Here is a 23,123-nt window from a genome sequence, read left to right as displayed (position 1 = left end):
CGATCAATGTAGAATTCAACAGCTTAGACACGCGCGTCTTCCTCTGCTTGTAAACAAATCTCTTCTGGGTCATGTGTCCGAACGCCGGATCTGCGTCATATTCTCACGCATGCGTCGTGGAGGCACACACGGAAGACAAGAACAAGTTGGATAAAGGTGTTATTTAGATTTTTTTTTGCGCGCAAAATGTACTGAATGCCAATGGAGGCCTATCTGAAGCCTTTCTCAGCATCAGCTTTACACTAAAATATCTTCATTTGTGTCTGAAGATGAACGGAGGTCTTACGGGTGTCGAACGACATGAGGGTGAGGAATTAATGACAGAATTTACATTTTTGGGTGAACTAACCCTTTAAGGCAACTGTATTTCCCTGCATGCTTTTTTATGCATCCACATCTGCAAGTTTTCAAGTATGTTTATGTTGAGCATCTTCAGTTGTGAGTGTTTTGTCCAGTTCCTCTCACATCCCGCTGGGTAAGATGGCAGCCGACGGGTGGTATGGGTAGGGCAGGGTGGCATGGCTGTGGAAGGCAGATGTGGGCGGCAGTGAATGGGAAGATTGACTATAGACCCTCAGAGCTCCTGGACTCTGAGAATACATGTCGAAACACTGATCAGAGGCAGGATTCCTCGAAAAATCCCAGTAGAGATTCTCCTCTGCATTGCTACACTTCTTCCCTCTGCTGGTCTTGCTGGACACTTTGCGGTTGCGCGTCTGAATGCCTTCCTTCTTCATAGTCAGTGGTCGGTTCACCTGATGAGTAGGATTGAAAACATATTAAGCACAATTTAAAGAACTGCAAAATTGCAGTTAAAGGTGCAATATGTAATATTGACAGCTAGTGTTTGAAATGGGTTCTGGGGTCTTCCTCAGACTCGACGCACACACGCTTTGTCAGATTGAGGACACGCAAAAGGAACGAGCGCAACTGACAATGGAAGGCGAGGAGACTTACATACTTGTAAGTTGATGAGTTGATTTACAGTATCCGCGATTTAATCAAGCGGCTCCTCCCGCAGTTTCTCTTGAAGCTGATACGGAAGTGACTTAAACTGCAGTTCATGGACTGGCCACTAGAGACAGACTCCAGAAGGAGCAGAATCTCATTGAGCTCATGTTAAAATGCCCAACTTTACAGCAGAAGAACACATGTTTACAGTCTGGGACAAACTGTGCTTTTGGTCTATACGGCTAATTTTGCCCTTCATGACGACTGTGAGGAGGTGAATATTTTTATATAACTCATTCATTTACATTAAATAAAGTCTTAAAGTTCTGCATAATTAAGGGCGTGGCCACTTTGAGTGACAGGTGGATTATCGTTTGTCTGCTGTCTGTTAGCTCCACCCACTCCACCTGTTAGCTCCACCTGTTAGCTCCACCCACTCCATCTGTTAGCCCCACCCACTCCACCTGTTAGCTCCACCCACTCCATCTGTTAGCTCCACCCACTCCATCTGTTAGCTCCACCCACTCCATCTGTTAGCTCCACCCACTCCATCTGTTAGATCCACCTGTTAGATCCACCCACTCCACCTGTTAGCTCCACCCACTCCATCTGTTCACCCACTCCATCTGTTAGCTCCACCCACTCCACCTGTTAGATCCACCCACTCCACCTGTTAGATCCACCCACTCCATCTGTTCACCCACTCCATCTGTTAGCTCCACCCACTCCACCTGTTAGATCCACCCACTCCACCTGTTAGCTCCACCTGTTAGCTCCACCCACTCCATCTGTTAGCTCCACCCACTCCACCTGTTAGCTCCACCTGTTAGCTCCACCCACTCCACCTGTTAGCTCCACCCACTCCACCTGTTAGCTCCAACCACTCCACCTGTTAGCTCCACCTGTTAGCTCCACCCACTCCACCTGTTAGCTCCACCCACTCCATATGTTAGCTCCACCCACTTCATCTGTTAGCTCCACCCACTCCACCTGTTAGCTCCACCCACTCCATATGTTAGCTCCACCCACTTCATCTGTTAGCTCCACCCACTCCACCTGTTAGCGCCACCCACTCCACCTGTTAGCTCCACCCACTTCATCTGTTAGCTCCACCCACTCCACATGTTAGCTCCACCCACTCCACCTGTTAGCTCCACCCACTCCACCTGTTAGCTCCTCTTTGTCCATTGTCAGTTATCCGGGAGTGATGCGCGGTGACGCACTGCCAAGATGGCAAAGGCCATACTTGAGGCTTCAGAAACGCTCTTCAGAACCCTATGGGTGACATCACGGACACTACGTCCATATTTTTTTTACGGTCTATGGTTTTAATATGCTCCCGTTCATACAGATTTTTAGATGAATGCTGAGGCTATTTAGGTTAAGTAAGCCAGTTCGTTTGCCGGCTTCTATGGATGCAAAACGTTGTGTTTTCCACCCACTGGCAACCCAAAATGTATATAAAAATTGAAGGTTGTTGAAATACTATTGGGTAAATTGGCAGTGGGCGGAATCACACAGAGAAAAACAAAAACAGACTTTATGACACGGAACACACATTTCAAAGTAGAATAACCGGCTGTAGCATTGCTTTTCAGAGAAACAAGTATGTGAACTTAGCATGTTCCCTCAATATCTGCAAACATATTATGATTATTAATGCTGGGCAATCGATTAATCATGATTAATCGCATCCAAAATAAAAGTTTGTGTTTACGTAATATATGTGTGTGTACAGTGTTTAATTATTATGTATATATAAATACACACACATGCATATGTATATTCAAGAAAAATATGTTGTGTGTATATATATATATATAAGATAAATTCTATAAATATATATACAGTATATACATGCAAATATTTCTTAAATATACACATGCATGTGTGTGTTTTTATATATACATAATAATTATACACAGTAAACACACATATATTACGTAAACACAAACTTTTCTTTTGGATGAATCGATTGCCCAGCATAAATCTTTATGCTTTAGTACAGTCAAAAATGACATACAGCACCTTTAAATCTGCTGCGTGTGATTCCTGTGCCATTAGCTACCAAACAAAAATAGTGACAAACTGGTTAAAAAACGACCTTCTCTGTTAGTTGACATGTTGACACGTGTCGAAATGTTTTAATAGTGCCATATAATTACAGGAAGAACTCACTGTTTTTTTTGCACTATTTTAGCACTGGATACACAAAAAGAAGTTATGCAAATCAGGTAACAGCACAAATGCTGCCAAAAATGTTGTGCTAGGTTGTGTGTAACACAACTGTTCCACAAATTCGTCCACTAAAATTATACAGCCTTTAACCCTGTCAGTGTTTTAAAAAAAAGTTGCCAGCCACCGCCAGGGTTTTTGATCATTTTCACAAAAATTTAATGGCCCATAGAATATTTTGTTGTATGAATATCTGAGCATTCAATATATCAAAAAGAAATAGCAGACCCTCTGCTTTTAAAGGAACACGCCAACTTTTTGGGACTTTATCTTATTCACCGTATCCTCCAGAGTTAGATAAGTCCATACACACCATTCTCATCTCCGTGCCATAACTCTGTCTGACGCACCCACCGCTAGCCTAGCTTAGCACAAAGACTGGAGGTAAATGGCTCCAGCTAGCCTAGCTTAGCACAAAGACTGGAGGTAAATGGCTCCAGCTAGCCTACTGCTCAATAAGTGACAAAATAACGCCAACATGTTCATATTTACATTTTGTGATGTGTATAGTTAGATCATGTACTAAGACAGACGAAAATGAAAAGTTGCAATTGCGCTGTGTAATATCATTGCGCCGCTGCACTCATGAGACCGCACAAAGTTCCTTGATTATAACGCAGGAATGAGAGTATAGTTCCTAGACATATCGGCCTAGAAAACTTGGTCAACCTTACGGTTATAGAAAACTTGGTCTTAGTACACAATGTAACTATACACATCACAACATGTAAATGTTGGCGTTATTTTGTCACTTATTGAGCAGTAGGCTAGCTGGAGCCATTTACCTCCAGTCTTTGTGCTAAGCTAGGCTAGCGGTGGGTGTGTCAGACAGAGTTACGGCACGGAGATGAGAATAGTGTGTATGGACTTATCTAACTCTGGGGGATACGGTGAATAAAAAGCTAAAGGGCCAAAACGTCGCCGGTGTCTTTTAAACAAAAACAAAAAAACTTTTAATTCTAGTTTCATGCATTCTTTTTTTATCAACACTTAAAGCAGCACTAGGTAGTTTTTGCTCTCGGGTCCCCCTACAGTTGGGAAACAGTATTGTCCTCTACTACTGTCGTAAACTCTGTCGTTCTACATCAGCGGATGCATCGCACGTGCATTTGTTGACATGACAACTATGATAGCCCTGAACACTGCAGGAGTTCTGCTTGCGTCGCGTGTGAAATGTCTTCATCCCAGGTACAGTGGCATATGTTTCAGCATGTCATATGAATATCATTTCATGGGTTTTATTTTTTTCAAACGCCAAATGATTGCGATGCTCACGTTTACAAGCCAGTGTCATTATAGAAGCCTAGTCTATTGGTTCCCGTTTTACAGAATCTATGATACTTCAATTCAATGTTTGAGTGGTAGGTAATGATAGATTTTGTATGTAAATCTTCCAGGCCAGTTCCTGTTTGTAAAATGAGCACCATTTGTCTTTAATGGCCCTTGGAGCCCATGAGTGATTGGATTAGCATCTATGCATTTGAATGTCACTGTTATGCTGATTGGATCAGTATCGATGGCAGGAACGTTTGGGGTGTGTAAGAACGATCTCCTGTGGGAGGTCCTAACAGTTTCCCTTTGTCTTCCCTGTATAAAGTTCTGTCTCAGAACACAGAACGTTGGGTTAAGATTGTTGAAGGGCGGCATGATAACATCGCTGCTGAAAGACTGCTACACTACAAACCTTCAATAAATTCTTCTCCCCACAAGAACTCTGGTCAAGCTTACTTATTTTATGTATTGGAGAAATCTAATACATTGGCGAGCCACCCAAACGACTGCTCGGCCAAATATACCAAAATCTAACAGTAATAACCATATATCGTCAATATTATAATATCAAGATACCATAGATGAATCTGCAAATTTGAAAAATCGATTTGCATTATAGCTTGAGGCAAGACAAATAAACAAATATCACAGACATGTTAGGTATCCTAAAATATGATTTTGTACGTCTTATGTATTTACTTGTAAGAATGTAGCCGCTCCTCCTCCAGCTCACGCCAACGAGCAAACCCTGCAAATGTTGATCCTCCTGCCTTTAATCCATCACTTTCTCGTTTCCTCTTTTTGCTTTCCTCCGACAAAACCTTTGCTTTCTTATTTTTCTGTGCTGCTTCGGCCATGACTATAACATTCGGCAAACAAATGATAGTTTGGCTCGCACGTCTGAATTTAAGGAAGTGGGGGTGGTGGTGGAAGTGACGTATATGCCGTAAAGCAGTCGAATTTTGTAGTTCTTTTTGTTCTCGGGTTACTACCCGAAACCCGAAGTTTAAAAGTACGATTAAAAACAATACAGACCCCGTCAGGCTATGGCAGACGTGTCATTCAACCTATTGTAAGTCGATGTATCATCACAAGAGTATTGAAAATATATTATAAAGGTTGAAAAGTTACCTAGTGCTGCTTTAAATATGAGTACATTTCATTTTAAAAAAAAGCTGAAAATCTGAGAAAATCACGTTTTTGTCAAAGACTCCATCCAGATCAGATTCAGAGCGATGATCAAACACAGATGGAGTCCATCCTCACCCACAATGCTTCACAGTCCTAGAGCTCGTCCTGGGTCCACATCTCATTCAGTAACATTAGGCAGTTTTGATTTATATGATGTTTAATGTTGACGATCACGTTATTTTACTTTTGTATCTGCTTACATACGATCACTTGTTTTTGCGTCTTCTTCGTCTGTGTTTTGATCAGAAGATGTGTAATAGCACTAGGGATGAAACGATTACCGGTGTCACGATAAACCACGATAAAATGTAGTGACGGTTAGTAATATCGTTAAAAATTTTATTATCATTAAAACCGCGTGTGATTATCACGGTTGTGAAAACTCACGGTAAGTCTTGTCCAGTCAGCGTCAGTCTGGCGCAGACGCAGCGCTGTTTTCTGAATGAGAAGAAATGTCAGAAGGCAGTCACAGCACTCGGGGGATTGTTCAGCCTCTAAAAGGACCAAATCTGAGGTGTGTCATATTTTGGCTTTTACAAAAGTCCTGAGGGAAACTTAATCGCAGATGGTCATCCTGTCTGCAAACATGCCAGAATAAAGTCACTGTAATAGGGGGAACACTTCAAAACTACGAACGCAAGGCAAGTGGACTTTGACCTCAATACCAAAACTACGTCTGGCAAATTATAATGTGAAGCGAACGAACAAATTCAATCAAGACTAGGGTGACATTTAAGGGATAATAATCAGGGCTTGACATTAACAACCACCATTTGCACGTGTAACGTTATTTCGGCTGCACACTAGTTACTCTGGCTGTTGAACTTATAATAGTCTTCTCAAAAGCCATCTGTTATAATCGCGTTGCGCATTATAAACACGTGTTTCTATTGAGTTTATGAATGCAATGTCTCCTAATCAGAGGCGTTCAGATTAGCGGAGTTATGTTCAGAGCGCGCGCCGCTGTCACTCGCTGAAATCTAACATTGCACTCAAAGCAGCGATAAATGTGCGATGTACGCAAGAGATTCACTCATCATACAGAGGTTGACTGTTTTTGTTCTATTTCAGCAGCGAAAATGGTTTAAAAAAACACAGCAGAACCACAGCGCATCTGATATGACTGGCATAACGCAGGCGAATTTAGGGACCGTCTCTAAAGTTACACACAACATTGGTAACGTTATACACGTTTGAAACTTCAATAGCATTTGAAGAGAATGAGTCATAAAACTGACTGTAAAGTGTTCATCTAGGTGTCAGGTATGATGCACACATTTTGATATTTAATCAAATAAACTGTCAAATCATATGGAAATATGGATATGCATTATTTCTCTAGGATACTGTTTGGGCTCTAACACAAAATATGCTTGATTTAAATGCATCATAGCTGAACACTGATGAGAATATTTCTTGAGAATATATTTACAGAGATAATATTAGAGATTATATTTACGACAAATTATTATTATTTATGCGTTATGCGTTGCTATTGACGACGGCCATTAAGGAAATAAATCCCACAGAATCTATCTTAAAAAAGTGCTTAGAGTTGCTTTAGTTATTTGTTGTTTGTTGAATTTCAAATATAAAACTTGTTGAAATGTTTTACGTGTGTGCATCTGTTCTTTTTGAACACTTTCATCTCGTTTGAACAAAACCGTGATAATATTGATAACCGTGATAATTTGGGTCACTATAATCGTGATGTTAAATTTCCATACCGTTTCATCCCTAAATAGCGCCCTCTAGCGTATAACAGTGAAAACACGGAAACACAGAAAATTCTGTGTTTGCCGGGGAAAGAGTTAAAGGGTTAGTTCACTGAAAAAAGGGAAATTCTGTCATTAATGACTTACCCTCATGTCGTTGGACACCCGTCAGACCTCCGTTCATCTTCAGACACAAATGAAGATATTTTAGTGTAAATCTGATGCCTCTGAAAGGCCTCCATTGGCTCAATGCACTTTACACTCTCAAGACCCTTAAAAGCCACTAAAGACGTCGTTACAAAGTCCATCTCACTACAGTGGTTCTACAATAACTTCATGAAGCGACGAGAATAGTTTTTGTGCGCAAAAAAACCCTAAATAACGACTTACATAGTGATGACGATTTCAAAACACGTCATCATGAAGCTTCGAAGCGTTATGAATCAGTGAGTCGATTCAGCGGCTTGGATCGCCAAATTTCAGCAGTTTGGCGGTTTGACACGCGATCCGAATCATCATTCGACTCACTGATTCATAACGCTTCAAAGCTTCATGATGCAGTGTTTTGAAATCGACTTTGTAACGATGTCTTTAGTGCCTTTTAAGGGTCTTGAGAGTGTAAAGTGCATTGAGCCAATGGAGGCCTTTCAGAGCCATCAGATTTACACTAAAATATCTTCATTTGTGTCTGAAGATGAACGGAGGTCTGACGGGTGTCCAACGACATGAGGGTCAGTAATTAATGACAGAATTTTCATTTTTGGGTGAACTAATCCTTTAATAATTTACTGCATTCAGCAAGTGAAATGAGTGAAGTTGCTCACATTGTGAAGCTTGAAATAGAGTCCGCAAGCGTTACACACGGGCTCTCCGCTGGCGTTGCGTCTCCACAGCGTGGTGGTGCTGGTCTGGCAGTTCGCACATTGAGTTCCTGTTCGCTTACTGATGACCTATAGAAAGACAGACAAAGGCCAGTCACTCTACGTCATATCAACACTGACATTTATGCCACAAAAGATTTCTATAAAAAAAAAAATGCTGTTTTTTAAAAACATTTCTATTAATCATGTTTCCACAAAAATATTAATTAGCACAACTGTTTTCAACATTGATAATATTAAGAGAAAATCCTCCTATTAGAATGATTTCTGAAGGATCATCTGACACTGAAGACTGGAGGAATGATGGTAAATTCAGGGGCCAGTTGCATAAACTAAGCCATTATGTTAAGACAGTGTCTTAAGATCTAGCAGTTAGGCAAGTGGCATTCAGTCTTTTTTTTCATATCAAATTAGGCCATGTTTTTATGTAACTGATTTAAAAAAATGATGAACAGTCTTAAAGAAAAAACTTGTAAGACTAGACGGTTTTTGCAACAGGCCCCAGGAATAAATAGCATTTTAAAATATGCAGCCTTGGGGAACTTATTTGATAAAAATCGAAGTAACTTCTCTTGATTCTCAGAGTATCTGTGAGGTGTACCAGTCTCTTTTTGGGTCGGATGAGAGGCCGGTTCTGTCCGTTCATCTTGTGGTACAGTCCGCAGGCATTGCAGAGGTAGTGGCCCGTTCCATCGCGCCGCCACAGAGGGGTGGCAGTGGCCCCGCAGTTCACACACTCACGCGCCTCTGGAAGCAGATCCGAGACTATCGTTAATTTGCATATCATTCAACTTGAACAAAAATACACAGTGAAACATACACTTTAAAGGTTCCTGTTAGAATATTTACAGACTGACGTCCTTCAAGAACCTGTTTAATTTCCATAGAGAACAGTTTAACTGTTTAGTTCTTTAGTAAATCATCCACGCACTGCTGCTTTATCTATAGATTTACAGATTATAAAACCCCAGAGGACCAAACATCTGTAGAACTACAGCACAGGACTGCACTTTTTCCATCCGTATGTATTCAAATAAAATCAAAAAAATAAAGATTAATGTTAACAAACTCCAAGTTATACAGCACCTGCCAGAGTTTTTCAATCACTTTAAACAGCAGGACATTAACGATTGAAGCGCCCTAATGTACTTAGGCAGTGATTTAAAAAAAAATATATATAATTCCAAATACACCTTATTGAATATAAACATAATTTATGAAAATAATGTCCATTTGAAATACATGATGATTTCATTCATATTCTGGATTCGTCTGCTTGCCTGTACATAATGTTTTATTAGTAAGGTGTATATTGAATTAGGTCCTCCAATTCCATTAAGCCACATAAAGCATTTTCTTTCTGGTTTTCTATGGGAAAAGTGACGTACACTGAATTTGGTGTTTTAATCTCACCATCTTACCACATTAGAAAAACAAACCTGGGTCAGAACCTTCTAGCATCTGAACCAAAGGTACTGCAAACCCACTGAAGAATCTTTCCGTTTCATTTTTTTTGTGTTCTTTAGGGGTTGAGACAGTAAACCTTTAATATTTATATAATATAAATGACACATATACAATTAAAGCTACACTGTGTAACTTTTTTAGTATATTCTTAGCTAAAAACACTGAGTTCTTTCAAAAATATATGTGCTCATTAATGTATATTTACTTCTTTCAAGTAATAAAGTATTCTCGTAAGTTTATAATATGCCATTGAAAATACATACGGGTGAGGGGTTCGAATGCGGGTCGCCATGTTGCCCCTCCATCTTGAAAGTACATTAGCCAAAGAGGGACATACCCGTAAATTCAAGCTTCGCCTTTCACGTTTTAACACTCGATGGCACCGTGTCGAATGCGGACGAGGTCGAACTGGAAGCCATGTTAATCTTGGACTAAATCGGCCACCGTAGGAGTTAAAACGAAATCGGAATTGAGAGGAACAGAAAATAATATTCACTGGATGGTCATATACCTTTTCACCACTAGATGGGGGAAAATATCACACAGTGTAGCTTTAAGAATTTGTATTATTATTTACTTTTTAAAGTGTATATAGTTGGATGGGAAAATTGTTAATTGTTCTGTATTTTGCGTTGTTCGCTTGGATGCGATTTTAAAGGTTCCTAATTTTGTTTTGGAGGTTTCCTCCAAATGCATTCAAAGTAAAAAAAACACAAATGTTCTCATTATATACACTGCAGCATCACATCTTTTCTCAAAGTGTCTGAAACTGGTTCAATCAAGGATTCAGTCTCTCTAAACCCCTCCTCTCTGAGAGCCTACTCTGCTGTGATTGGTCAGACGGCTCAGTCTGTTGTGATTGGTCTGCCGCTTACAGTGCGTGTCATAAACTAAACGCTCATTATCATATCTGAATTTCAGCTACGCACTTGTTCCAGTGATACGAGCAGAAACGATGCTGTCGGTTTTACTATATCAACCACAGTCCTTAATCATTGGACGTGTAGAAAACTGCAGCCTCTCGTTACGTCAACAACATGAACCAAACTCTTCCAGGCCTCAGCAACAACTACAGTGTTTGAGGGTCAAAGTAGACGTTGTTCGCAAGGCAGGCATTATGCAAGTGTGCTATAAACCTTCATAGGTTCGAGCAGGAAGTAAGACTGGAATTACTGACGACTGGTTTCAGGCGGTTCAGAATCGATTCTTTCTTATGGGAGACAATAACTCAATTTATCATGCACTTTGATCTTTGCAGACCTTTTACATTCACAAACAGCTCTGTTACACACTTAATGAAAGGTTTATTAAGCTTATTAAGGTTATTAAAGGTTATTAAGTTTATTAAGCTTTATTTTTATAGCTTTCCTATAGCTCAAACAGTAGAGCATGGCGCTAGCAACGCCAAGGTCATGGGTTCGATTCCCATGGAAAGCTAGAATTGACAAAAATGTTAATGCAATGTAAGTCGCTTTGGATAAAAGCGTCTGCCAAATGCATAAATGTAAATGTAGGTAATATACAAACAAGCAAAATAGGGACACTTTAATACAAACATAATTGAAAACCCCCAGAATTGCTATAGTTCATGAATCACACCATAGCCCCGTTTCCACCCAGATTACCCGGAACAATTGAGCCTTTTCACACACTGTGATGACGCGTTTTAACGGTCATCAATATCGTAAATCGTATCGTTAATTTTTTTCATTTATAACACTTATACTTTGTATTTTATTACTTTTGCATCACATTACAATAAAAAAGTTACCGCTGCTGTGAGGGTGTTTAGTAATAGTGTCTGTGGGAGTGATGGTAAAAGTTAACAAATTTATCTCTTTTCACTGCCGTTATTAATCTCACTCTATTTTTTCCCTCTTTTTGAAAGTTGTGAAATCATTAATGTGGCGTTTTTCTTTTGCTATTTGAGCAAATGGGCACACAAAAAAATATTTAATGTATTCTCGCGTTCACAGCTACAATAGTTTACCCAACTATGACGACTTCCGCTCTGAGAAACCCAGAAATGTGACTATTTGTCCCAGGAACTTTTTTCCCCCAGACCTGTTGCTGTCTGCGTTTCCATCGCGGTCTATAAAGTACAGTGAAGATTAGTCCGGTTAGCGCACGCGACTTTCCAGTTCCCGCCGGATTTGGTCTTCCGCAAATACAGTTAATAAAGCCTGAACCTCGTCATTGGTCCAACGGTCATATTTTTTTAACTTTATTGTTGATTCGAATAGTAAACAACTCTTACTGCACGCACCGCAACCGACCTTTAGGTTGAAATAAATAAATAAAGTCCCACCCCCGAAAGTTCCTGAACTTTGAAAAAGTACTACCTCGCGAGCAGGGCCGTTTTGAAGGGGAAATCTTTCCCCAGAATCATTTAGACCCTGTGGTTGAAACACACGGAGTATCACCCCGAAGTTCCTGGAGAAAGTTCCTGTGGCTCATGCAGTGTTTCCCCTACAATGTATTCACAGCGGCGCAGCGCCGATTTTCAGCGCCACTGCAAAATCTTCACATGATCAGTAATATCACGACATTCACTTACACACTGTAAAGGAGAGAGAGAGAGATTGACGATGGCCAGAGAACTAAACAAAAATGTAGTCTGCTTACACTTTCACAATATCACAGGGCTGTGATATTAATCTTTTTTTCGCTTCCAAGGATTAAAAAAAGAAGATATGAGGTAAAACTATTATAAACTATGCTCGCGCATCGTCTAGCACAACTTCCTTCCCTTCACAGCGCGCGCTGTCATTTCTCCTCAAACATGCATTTAACGTCAGATTCAGCACAATCCGTGATTGTTGGCAAATGCACTCTCCACTTTGGCTAAATTGCAGAACGTGTTTGATTAAATGAAAAGCACAATAATCAGCGCAATAGACGCTGTTTCCAAGTTCAAGGCAGGCGTGTGTGTGTGTGTGTGTGTGTGTACGCACGCTGCGAAACGGACCGAATTGCACATTTGCTTCGTGTGCGCGACTAAACCATCAAATACACAACAAAATAGCCTATATGTCAAAATGACAGGCTTGGAGAGTATTCACTTAAACACAGTTTAGCTTAAATGGGCGTAAAAGGGAGAATGATTTTAGATCTGCGTCTTAAAGGGGCAGCATCTAATAAACTTGGTGACGATTGAGCCATAATGTGAATCAAAACAACAATATATTTGATTAATAAAAACTTAAGGTAAAAAAAAAAACATCATGTAATAATATTTCCCAATATTAGGCTACTGTTTTTTCTGGTATTTTTGATTAAATAAATGCAGGCTTGATAAGCATGAGACTTTTTGCAAAAACATAAAATAGTATCCAAACACTATGGGTTTTTTTTACATATTGCCCCTTTCTTACATTTGAGCCCTTGCCCCTTAGGAACTTTCTGCACGTCCCTGCAGGTTATTGAAGTAAAATAGGCTATAAGCTAGTCACCTTTTAAACTAATGAAAAGCTTAATTTGGATTTTAATGTTCAAAATGTCTATTTCTATCCACAAAACTTGCCAGAAGTCATGGTTTATTTTAATTTTTTATTTATTCCGGAGGTGCATGCCCCCGGACCCCCCCGACGAGCGGCTTGGTAACAACCTCCGGCACGTAACAGCACCGCTGCAGGAAAAAATTCTAGGGGAAACACTGTCATGAAAGGTTTGACTCTAGGTCTTAATTGAACCACAACACTAGCTCCACCCACATTACCTGCCCGTTACGCTATTTCCTCACCGTAAGGGGAGAATGTCATCTTGCTGCATAAGTTCGGTGAGAAGGACGAGGGTGTGTAGAAAACTGAACTGTTGTAATCTTGCGTGAAGCTCCCATAGGGACTGTAGTGGGCCTGCGAGTGCGCTTTTGAGGAGTGTGTATGAGCATACACACCGCTCACTGAAGGGTTCAGAGGAAACATCCCGCCAAACGCCTCCCCTCCTCCAGGAGGACTCAATCTCTCTCCTTTCACACTCTCCTTTGGGTCCAGGATAGGGGAGGGAAGGGCAGAACGAGGCGGTCTGGCAGAGGGGAGTGACGCGGAGCCATGGAAGGACGGGAAGGACGTTTTGGAAAATGCACTGCCCTGCCAGGACGATGGGGATGATGGGAAGAGATTGGTTACAGAGGATCCGTTTGAACCTTCAAGCCAGGACAGGTTGCCGAGGAATGGAGAGGAGTAAACGGGATATACTGAGGAAGAGAGGGAGGAAAACTCAAAGAAAGGAACACAAATCAAGCACAAAAGACACGTTTCTAGAGTTACAGAGAATTGTTTCTATGCATATTAACACATATTAACGCAAACTGCGTGAGAGAAAATTGTTGAATAAAGTAATTATTTTGTTTGTTTTTGCGCACAAAAAGTCTTCGCATCAAGGTGGAACCACTGGAGTCACATGGACTATTTTAACCATGTCTTTACTTCCTTTCTGGACCTTGAAAGTGTTAAAATGCTGTCTATGTAGGGGTCAGAGCTCTCGGATTTCATCAGAAATATCGGTAACACTTTATTTTGATGGTCCCTTTTGAACATTATGTTGACTATAAGTAAATTTGAAATATAACCATTCAAAATGTTTGTGTCGGTTTAACATCTGGTGCATCAAAGTTACTGAAATAAGAAAAATCTCTAAAGCACAGTTAAAGGATTAGTTCACTTCAAAATGAAAAAAATATTTTACTCACCCCCATCTCATCCAAGGTGTCTGTGTCTTTCTTTCTTCAATCGAAATTACGTTTTTGAGGAAAACATTCCAGGATTTTTCTCCTCATCACTGACTTCAATGGGGACTAAAATGTTGAAGGTCCAAATCAATGCAGTTTCAAAGGAAGAGCTTCAGAGGCTCTGACCAATCCCAGACGAGGAATAGGGTCTGATCTAGACAAACCATCGGCCATAAAATGTATATACTTTTTAACCTAAATTGCTCATCTTGCGCTGCTCTGCGCTCGCCACGGATTGCGCAATCACGTCGGTCATGCTAGACGTAGGCGGAAGTACCGCCCAGTGTTTACAAAGTGCACATGTGAAGACTAATACAAACGCCCTTTAGCAAAAAAAGGTAAAGCAACGATGTCAGATGATTTTGAAGTTGAAGATGGAGTGTTTTTTGGTAAAGGGCGTTTGTATTCGTCCTCGCACGTTCGCTTGGGGCGACACTTCCGCATACGTCTAGCGTGACCTTTCCGACGCGATTACGCAGCACAAGATGTGCAATTTAGGTTAAAAAGTATATACTTTTTTTTTCATTTTTATAAAATGGCCGATGGTTTGTCTAGATCAGACTCTATTCCTTGTCTGGGATCGAGCAGAGCCTCTGAAGCCTTTCCTTTGAAACTGCGTTGATTTGGACCTTCAACATTGATTTGCCATTGAAGTCTATGATGTGGAGAAAAATCCTGGAATGTTTCCTCAAAAACGTAATTTCTTTTTGACTGAAGATGAGATCTTGATATCTTGGATGAGATGGGGGTGAGTAAAATATCAGGACATTTTCATTTTGAAGTGAACTAATCCTTTAAATGGGCAAAAGTTTTAGTTTCACTAAATTTGTGGCTAGACAATTTGACTTACTTACAGTCCCATACATTCACTTACATGTAATTTCTCTGTACTAGAGGGTCCTTTGTTTAACTATTTATAAGCTTTTGGTTCTTTAGGTTATCATGGTATATGAATATGTTAATTATTCATTGGCACAATACAGTATTCACTACGGTTCCAAAGTTTAGGGTCAGTAAGGTTTTTTTTTTTTTTCAAAAGAAATTAATACTGTTATTTAGCAAGAATGCACAAAATTGATCAAAAGTGACACTAAATACACTTATAATCAGTGTTGGGGAAAGTTACTTTGAAAAGTAATGCATTACAATATTGCGTTACTCCCTTAAAAAGTAACTAATTGAGTTACTTAGTTACTTTTTAAGAAAAGTAATGCGTTACGTTACTTTTGCGTTACTTTTTCTCACCTGGGCTGGGCTTGTTTTAGTTTTTTTTTATAACAAAAAAGGTATATTTTTGTGCAATGGTAAAGACCTCTTCATACCAAAATTGAAATAATAAGCCCCAGGCTGAGGTAAAAATGCAAATTGACGCATGAACAGTAGAGGGCGCAGCTCTGCTGCCATTCTGGATAATGGTAGAATAGGACGCAGGAGAAATTTTTTTACCAATAACAACAAAAAATCTAGTAATTTTCATCATCAAAGCTCAGCAGCAAGACATTGGTATATTAAATATAAAGGTAGATTATGCATAAAAATAGTTGTTTTATTTAACATTTAATTATTGGAGGTTTGCATAGGATTCTGATTTTGCATTTGACTGATTTTATTAATTTTTAAAAGAGGAGTACAGAATCGTTATTGTGCAAGTGAGATAAATGCTCACATTTAGTCTGGAACTACAATAACCCTCATGTTTACACACACACGCCTCTGCACTTATTTTTCTCAACATGGGGGCAGGAGAGCTGTCAGTCAAATTAATGTGAAAAAGTAACTCAGATATTTTGTTGTAAATTTGAAAAGTAATGCGTTACTTTACTAGTTACTAAGTTTACTAAGTTACTTGTAATGCGTTACCCCCAACACTGCTTATAATGTTTCAAAAGTTACAAAAATAAATGCTATTCATCAAAAAAAATATTGGGAAAAATGCATCACTTTCAACAAAAATATTAAGCGTCACAACTGTTTTCAACATTAATAATAATCATAAATGCTTCTTGAGCAGTAAATCATTATATTAGAATGATTTGTGAAGGATCATGTGACACTGAAGACTGGAGTAATGATGATAAATTCAGCTTTGTTTCACGGGAATAAATTACATTTTACAATATATTTCAATAGAGAACTTTTGAACGGTAGGCAGGTGTACCATGTGATTCTATACCTGTGCCATGATACTCCACAATACTTTTTTGATGGTGCGCTGTCACTGACCTGGGCTCTGTTGAAAAGCTCCAGATGGGCGGCCATGGACGGGGCTGGTGAACCCAGAGGGCAGGCCGCTGTGATCTGCCTCAGTGCAGGGGAACATCAGGCCCTCCTCAGTGTGGACCAGATAGCTGGAGTCAGATGGGTAGGCGGGCATCACCTCTGATGCCACCAGTGAGGATGCCACCCAGCGAGTCTGCTCACCGGAGCTCTCCATGTCTATCAGGAAGCCCTTCTGTACTGCATGAAAAGGAAATGGTTATGGAAATTGAACGAACATAGACAATCTTGTGAATATAATAATATTTTCAGTATATGTATACATTTTTATTAAGTGTGGTACAATGGGGGAAATCTTCCATATTACGCCTTAATCGCGTCAATAAGAACAAGGCGACATTTTAATAGCGTTATGTATATTTAATAGTACTAATAATTGCAATCGAATATCATACGTTTAAAGACAATATAAAAATACATTTGAATACATTTTGGGAATCAAATTGCAATCACAATAACATTTATTCTATGCACACAACACTTTAGAATAATGGTCATTAGTTAACATTAGTTAACTACATTAGTTAACAGTAACTAATAATGAACTGCACTTATAAAGCATTTATTAATCTTTGTTAATTTCAACATTTACTAATGTATTATTAAAATCTTGTTAACATTAGTTAACTACATTAGTTAACATTAACTAATAATGAACTGCACTTATAAAGCATTTATTAATCTTTATTAATTTCAACATTTACTAATGCATTATTAAAATCTTGTTAACATTAGTTAACTACATTAGTTAACATTAACTAATAATGAACTGCACTTATAAAGCATTTATTAATCTTTGTTAATTTCAACATTTACTAATGCATTATTAAAATCTTGTTAACATTAGTTAACTACATTAGTTAACATTAACTAATAATGAACTGCACTTATAAAGCATTTATTAATCTTTGTTAATTTCAACATTTACTAATGCATTATTAAAATCTTGTTAACATTAGTTAACTACATTAGTTAACATTAACTAATAATGAACTGCACTTATAAAGCATTTATTAATCTTTATTAATTTCAACATTTACTAATGCATTATTAAAATCTTGTTAACATTAGTTAACTACATTAGTTAACATTAACTAATAATGAACTGCACTTATAAAGCATTTATTAATCTTTGTTAATTTCAACATTTACTAATGCATTATTAAAATCTTGTTAACATTAGTTAACTACATTAGTTAACATTAACTAATAATGAACTGCACTTATAAAGCATTTATTAATCTTTGTTAATTTCAACATTTACTAATGCATTATTAAAATCTTGTTAACATTAGTTAACTACATTAGTTAACATTAACTAATAATGAACTGCACTTTTAAAGCATTTATTAATCTTTGTTAATTTCAACATTTACTAATGTATTATTAAAATCTTGTTAACATTAGTTTACTACATTAGTTAACATTAACTAATAATGAACTGCACTTTTAAAGCATTTATTAATCTTTGTTAATTTCAACATTTACTAATGTATTATTAAAATCTTGTTAACATTAGTTAACTACATTAGTTAACATTAACTAATAATGAACTGCACTTTTAAAGCATTTATTAATCTTTGTTAATTTCAACATTTACTAATGTATTATTAAAATCTTGTTAACATTAGTTAACTACATTAGTTAACATTAACTAATAATGAACTGCACTTATAAAGCATTTATTAATCTTTATTAATTTCAACATTTACTAATGCATTATTAAAATCTTGTTAACATTAGTTAACTACATTAGTTAACATTAACTAATAATGAACTGCACTTATAAAGCATTTATTAATCTTTGTTAATTTCAACATTTACTAATGCATTATTAAAATCTTGTTAACATTAGTTAACTACATTAGTTAACATTAACTAATAATGAACTGCACTTATAAAGCGTTTATTAATCTTTGTTAATTTCAACATTTACTAATGCATTATTAAAATCTTGTTAACATTAGTTTACTACATTAGTTAACATTAACTAATAATGAACTGCACTTATAAAGCATTTACTAATCTTTGTTAATTTCAACATTTACTAATGTATTATTAAAATCTTGTTAACATTAGTTAATGCACTGTGAACTAACATGAACAAACCATGAACAGCTGGATTTATATTAACTAACGTTAACAAAGATGAACAAATACAGAAACAAATGTACTGCTCATGGTTAGTTCATGTTAGTTAAAACATTAACTAATGACCATTATTCTAAAGTGTTACCCCATATTTAAATATTTTAAATCAGATTCTCACTAAATCTATACTTTTAAAAGCAAACAAACCCTCTCTATCTTTGATAAATAAGTTATACTGCGTTAAACAGCAATGCCAGTCACACCTTTCCATTTAACAGATATTATGTACTTAAATTATACATTTAAGTAATATTAATTACCTACATGTACTTACTATAGGGTTAGTTGCATGTAATTATGCATCATTTATAGTAAGTACTATAGAGACGACATGTAGCATATGTGACAAGGACACTGTCAAATAAAAGAGTTACCGAAATCACAGAATCAAATGACTCGAAAAACAAGATAAGCATCACTTGCAATGTTTGATTTGCTCATCCGGCTGTAGATATGGTAATGTAGATTGTAATGAGGCATACCTGAGTTTATCTGCTCGATCTGCAGGACAGGTGTCTGTGATGAAAGTGAGCGTATGGATGAGTCACAGCTTAATGTTTGAAGGTTTCTGAGCTCTGGCATTGTGGGTGATTGAGGTTACACATGTGGATTCAGTGGGCGGAGCCAAAGACAGGTCCACTTCAGCAAATGTGGTGCCTCGTAAGTGCACAAAAAAGTCTGGAAATATCCCACAAAATTTGAAAATCTAATAAAAGTCTGCATTGCAAATTACAGTTACAAATATGCAAAGCTAACAAAGAGCAACTACCGGTACTCAGATCTACTAAAGACAGGTTTCTGTGGAAGGAAGTGTACTTACATGCCTTGAGTATGTCTGATATATCCCATCCAAAACTATGCATTTCTCTCTTCTGTGGAACAGTGTATATCATTCAATGTATTTAAGCTACACAAATGTTTCTGTTAGTTGAAATAAAGCTGAAAAATACGTAAATATTAGTTGAAAAAAGTACATTTAAACTGAAATCATTTCAAGTTCAAGTTGAAGCACTAAAACCTGGAAATAAATAAAAAACTAGTTTTAGTTTTTTATTTATTTCCAGGTTTTAGTGCTTCAACTTGAACTTGAAATGATTTCAGTTTAGATAATCATAAATTAAACCTAAAAAGGAATATTAAATAATAAAATGAACAAAAGCACAGTGAAATAACTCCAAATTCACATACAAACTAAAAATATAAACTAATTCAAAATATGAATAATCCTATAATAAAACTGATATATAAAATGCATATACATAGAAAGTAAAGTGGAAAAAATAAAGGGGCGGGGCTTTGTTGGGGGGATTGTTTAGTCAATAATTCAAGGAGGTCCATATTTTAAAGCTCTTTCTAACTTGTACTCAGCCTTAAATCTAACGTATAGTTCTTGTAAATGTTTAACTATAGCATTTGTGACAGTAAGAGTTTATTTACAAAGATGGCTCCTCATTACCATGCAGGCCAATGTTAACTTTTGTCTTTCTTTTTTTTAATCTATAGCATTTGTTATGAAAAATAGCAACACCGTTAGAAATTATAGCTACAACATGCCACTGGTTTAAACATCTTTAGTGAAAAATCTATTCCCTTAACTGATTATCCGTTATAAAATCAACAACTAGTCAAAATTGACCACAATAAATACAATAGAACGTGATAAACTCTAGTAAATGTGATCATCATGAGTTTAAAAAGCTTGCAGGAGGATGTTTTCCCCTCTTCATCAGTCATTTTAGTGGCTGTTTTAGCTAATGTTGGACTTTCTCTGTAGTGTTTTACTGCATGCTCAATAGAATCATGCTAATCTGAACACTTTTGGAGCGCGCTGGTGAACACACCCACATGAAAAAATACTATAGTATATTATAGTAAAATTACAGTAAAATTACTCTATTAAATACTATAGTGTTTTTGAACCGTACTATAGTAAAGATACTACAGTAAATTGTAGTATATTATAGTATTTACAACACTTTGTTAATTTACTGTAGTATATTTACTATAGTACGGTTCAAAAACACTATAGTATTTAATAGAGTAATTTTACTGTAATTTTACTATAATATCCTATAGTATTTTTTTCATGTGGGCACCTACAGTGATTCACGCAACACTTAATTAAACAATTCATATTGCACAGACAACTGATCCGTTATAAAAGCGAGAAGTAGCGCTACGCAAGAAAAAGTGCAGGTACACTTAAAGGAACACGCCAACTTTTTGGGACTTTAGCTTATTCACTGTACACCACACCATACACACCATTCTCTTCTCCGTGCCATAACTCTGTCTGACGCACACACCGCTAGCCTAGCTTAGCACAAAGACTGGAGGTAAATGGCTCCAGCTAGCCCAGCTTAGCACAAAGACTGGAGGTAAATGGCTCCAGCTAGCCTACTGCTCAATAAGAGACAAAATAAGACCGATGGAAAATTAAAAGTTGCGAAGGATATTACACAGCGCCTGAGAATAGTCCCAGCGCTCTCTGTGTAAGCAGGTTGTCACGTTGGTTATGTTGATGGAAGTTAGCGTATTTTCAGGCTCTGTGTAATATCATTGCGCCGCTGCATCTATGGTATGGCTCAAAGTTCCTTGATTATTACGCAGGAATGAGAGTTTAGTTCCGGGGTCGCCAACTAGCAGACTCTGGTCCGAATCCGGACCGCGAAGCCTTTTGACGTAATGAAATAAATAAATCCCAAATGCCATTAAAAAAACAAAATTCAATGGCATTTTCAAAAATTTGGAAAGTTGACGCTGAAAACCGAGTTTTCCGAGATGAATGGGTGGGAAAAAATTGCATTTATTCTTCCTGCATCCTGTACGAGGCCTGTGTGTCTCATTTGCTCTGATTCTGTTGCGGTTGTCAAAAGTGGAAACATTAAATAAAATGTTTCTTGCACTTTTTAATTTTTCCAACACTTTATTTTTGCCTGTTTGTGTTTCTGAATGATATTGCTAATGATATTTTACCAGTGCAATTTGAAGCACAGAAGAGAGCAGTGTTCAATATTAGATACATTTAGTTAAGTAGAGACTATACATGTGAATAAACATAAAATGTGTTAAATGAGTAAAAAAAAATTTTTTACGTTCATTGATTGTTATTATTTATCTCAGTTCAGAAGGGAAAAGCACTTTATTTGCTAGTAATGTTGAAATGAATGTATTTTCAGTGCAGATTTAGAGATGAAGGCATTTTTCGATCATCATATTTCTGTCAGACATGGTTACTGGTTGAATTTAGATATTTTGTACCAAAGCAACTTAAAGGACATAACAGAACAACAACAAAATGAGATCAATTTTGTGAAGGATTGCCTATGTTTGCTTTAACAATATGAACAGACATGTTTTATCCATATGAGAACATATTATATTTTGTTAAATTAAGAACAAATGCTATCTACACTAATTTCTTTAGTCTGGCAATAAACATAAAGGATTGTTTTTAGGTATATAATTGTCCAGGCCTCGGCCAGTGAGGAGGGTTCATTTACTGGACCTCAAGCAATTTTAGTTGAAGACCCCTGGTATAGTTCCTGCCATATCGGCCTAGAAAATCACACATTTAATTTTCCTGCGGTCTTAGTACACGATGTAACTATACACATCACAACATGTAAATAGGAAAATGTTGGCGTTATTTTGTCTCTTATTGAGCAGTAGGCTAGCTGGAGCCATTTACCTCCAGTCTTTGTGCTAAGCTAGGCTAGCTGGAGCCATTTACCTCCAGTCTTTGTGCTAAGCTAGGCTAGCGGTGTGTGTGTCAGACAGAGTTATGGCACGGAGATGAGAATGGTGTGTATGGACTTATCTAACTCTGGGGAATACGGTGAATAAGCTTAAGTCCCAAAAAGTCGAAGTGCCACCGCCCCACTTCGAGCACTGGTACAAGTATAAAGAAATAACCCAAAAACGTCAATTCTGTCATCATTTACTCCCCCTAATGTTCCAAACCTGTATGACTGACTTCCTTCTGCCAAACACAAAAGAAAATATTGGCATCCAAGCAATATGGATGATGAAAAATATGGATTTCCGACGGAAAATGAAAAGTTGCCCATTGACGTTGATTGTATGGACAAAAACACTGTTCTGCAGAAGTCATATAGTTTTGAACATGAGGGTGAGTAAATGATGACAGAATTTACCATTTTGATTGAACTTTAACTATAAGCTTTGTGGATTTGAACCTACTATAAAAGACCAAAACAAAAAAACCAAACCACTGATGGAACAAAAGGGAAA

The 23,123-nt window shown here is 37.5% G+C and overlaps 1 protein-coding gene across 1 annotated transcript; it reads right to left on the bottom strand.

Moving 5' to 3' along the window:
- Positions 1 to 416: 416 nt before the first annotated feature.
- On the bottom strand, positions 417 to 19,626 carry gata1b (GATA binding protein 1b). The gene is made up of 6 exons (XM_079826937.1): positions 19,352 to 19,626; positions 16,665 to 16,898; positions 13,455 to 13,907; positions 8,847 to 8,992; positions 8,189 to 8,314; positions 417 to 755 (listed from the first exon to the last, which is right to left on the bottom strand). The coding sequence occupies exons 1-6, from the start codon at positions 19,449 to 19,451 to the stop codon at positions 462 to 464; spliced, it is 1,353 nt and encodes a 450-aa protein (XP_079683063.1). The 5' UTR covers positions 19,452 to 19,626; the 3' UTR covers positions 417 to 461.
- Between the last annotated feature and the right edge of the window lie 3,497 nt (positions 19,627 to 23,123).

The sequence above is a fragment of the Gobio gobio genome (assembly GCF_949357685.1).
Source record: "Gobio gobio genome assembly, chromosome: 10".
Lineage (NCBI taxonomy): Eukaryota > Metazoa > Chordata > Actinopteri > Cypriniformes > Gobionidae > Gobio > Gobio gobio.
This window is presented reverse-complemented; position numbering and strand designations above follow the sequence as displayed.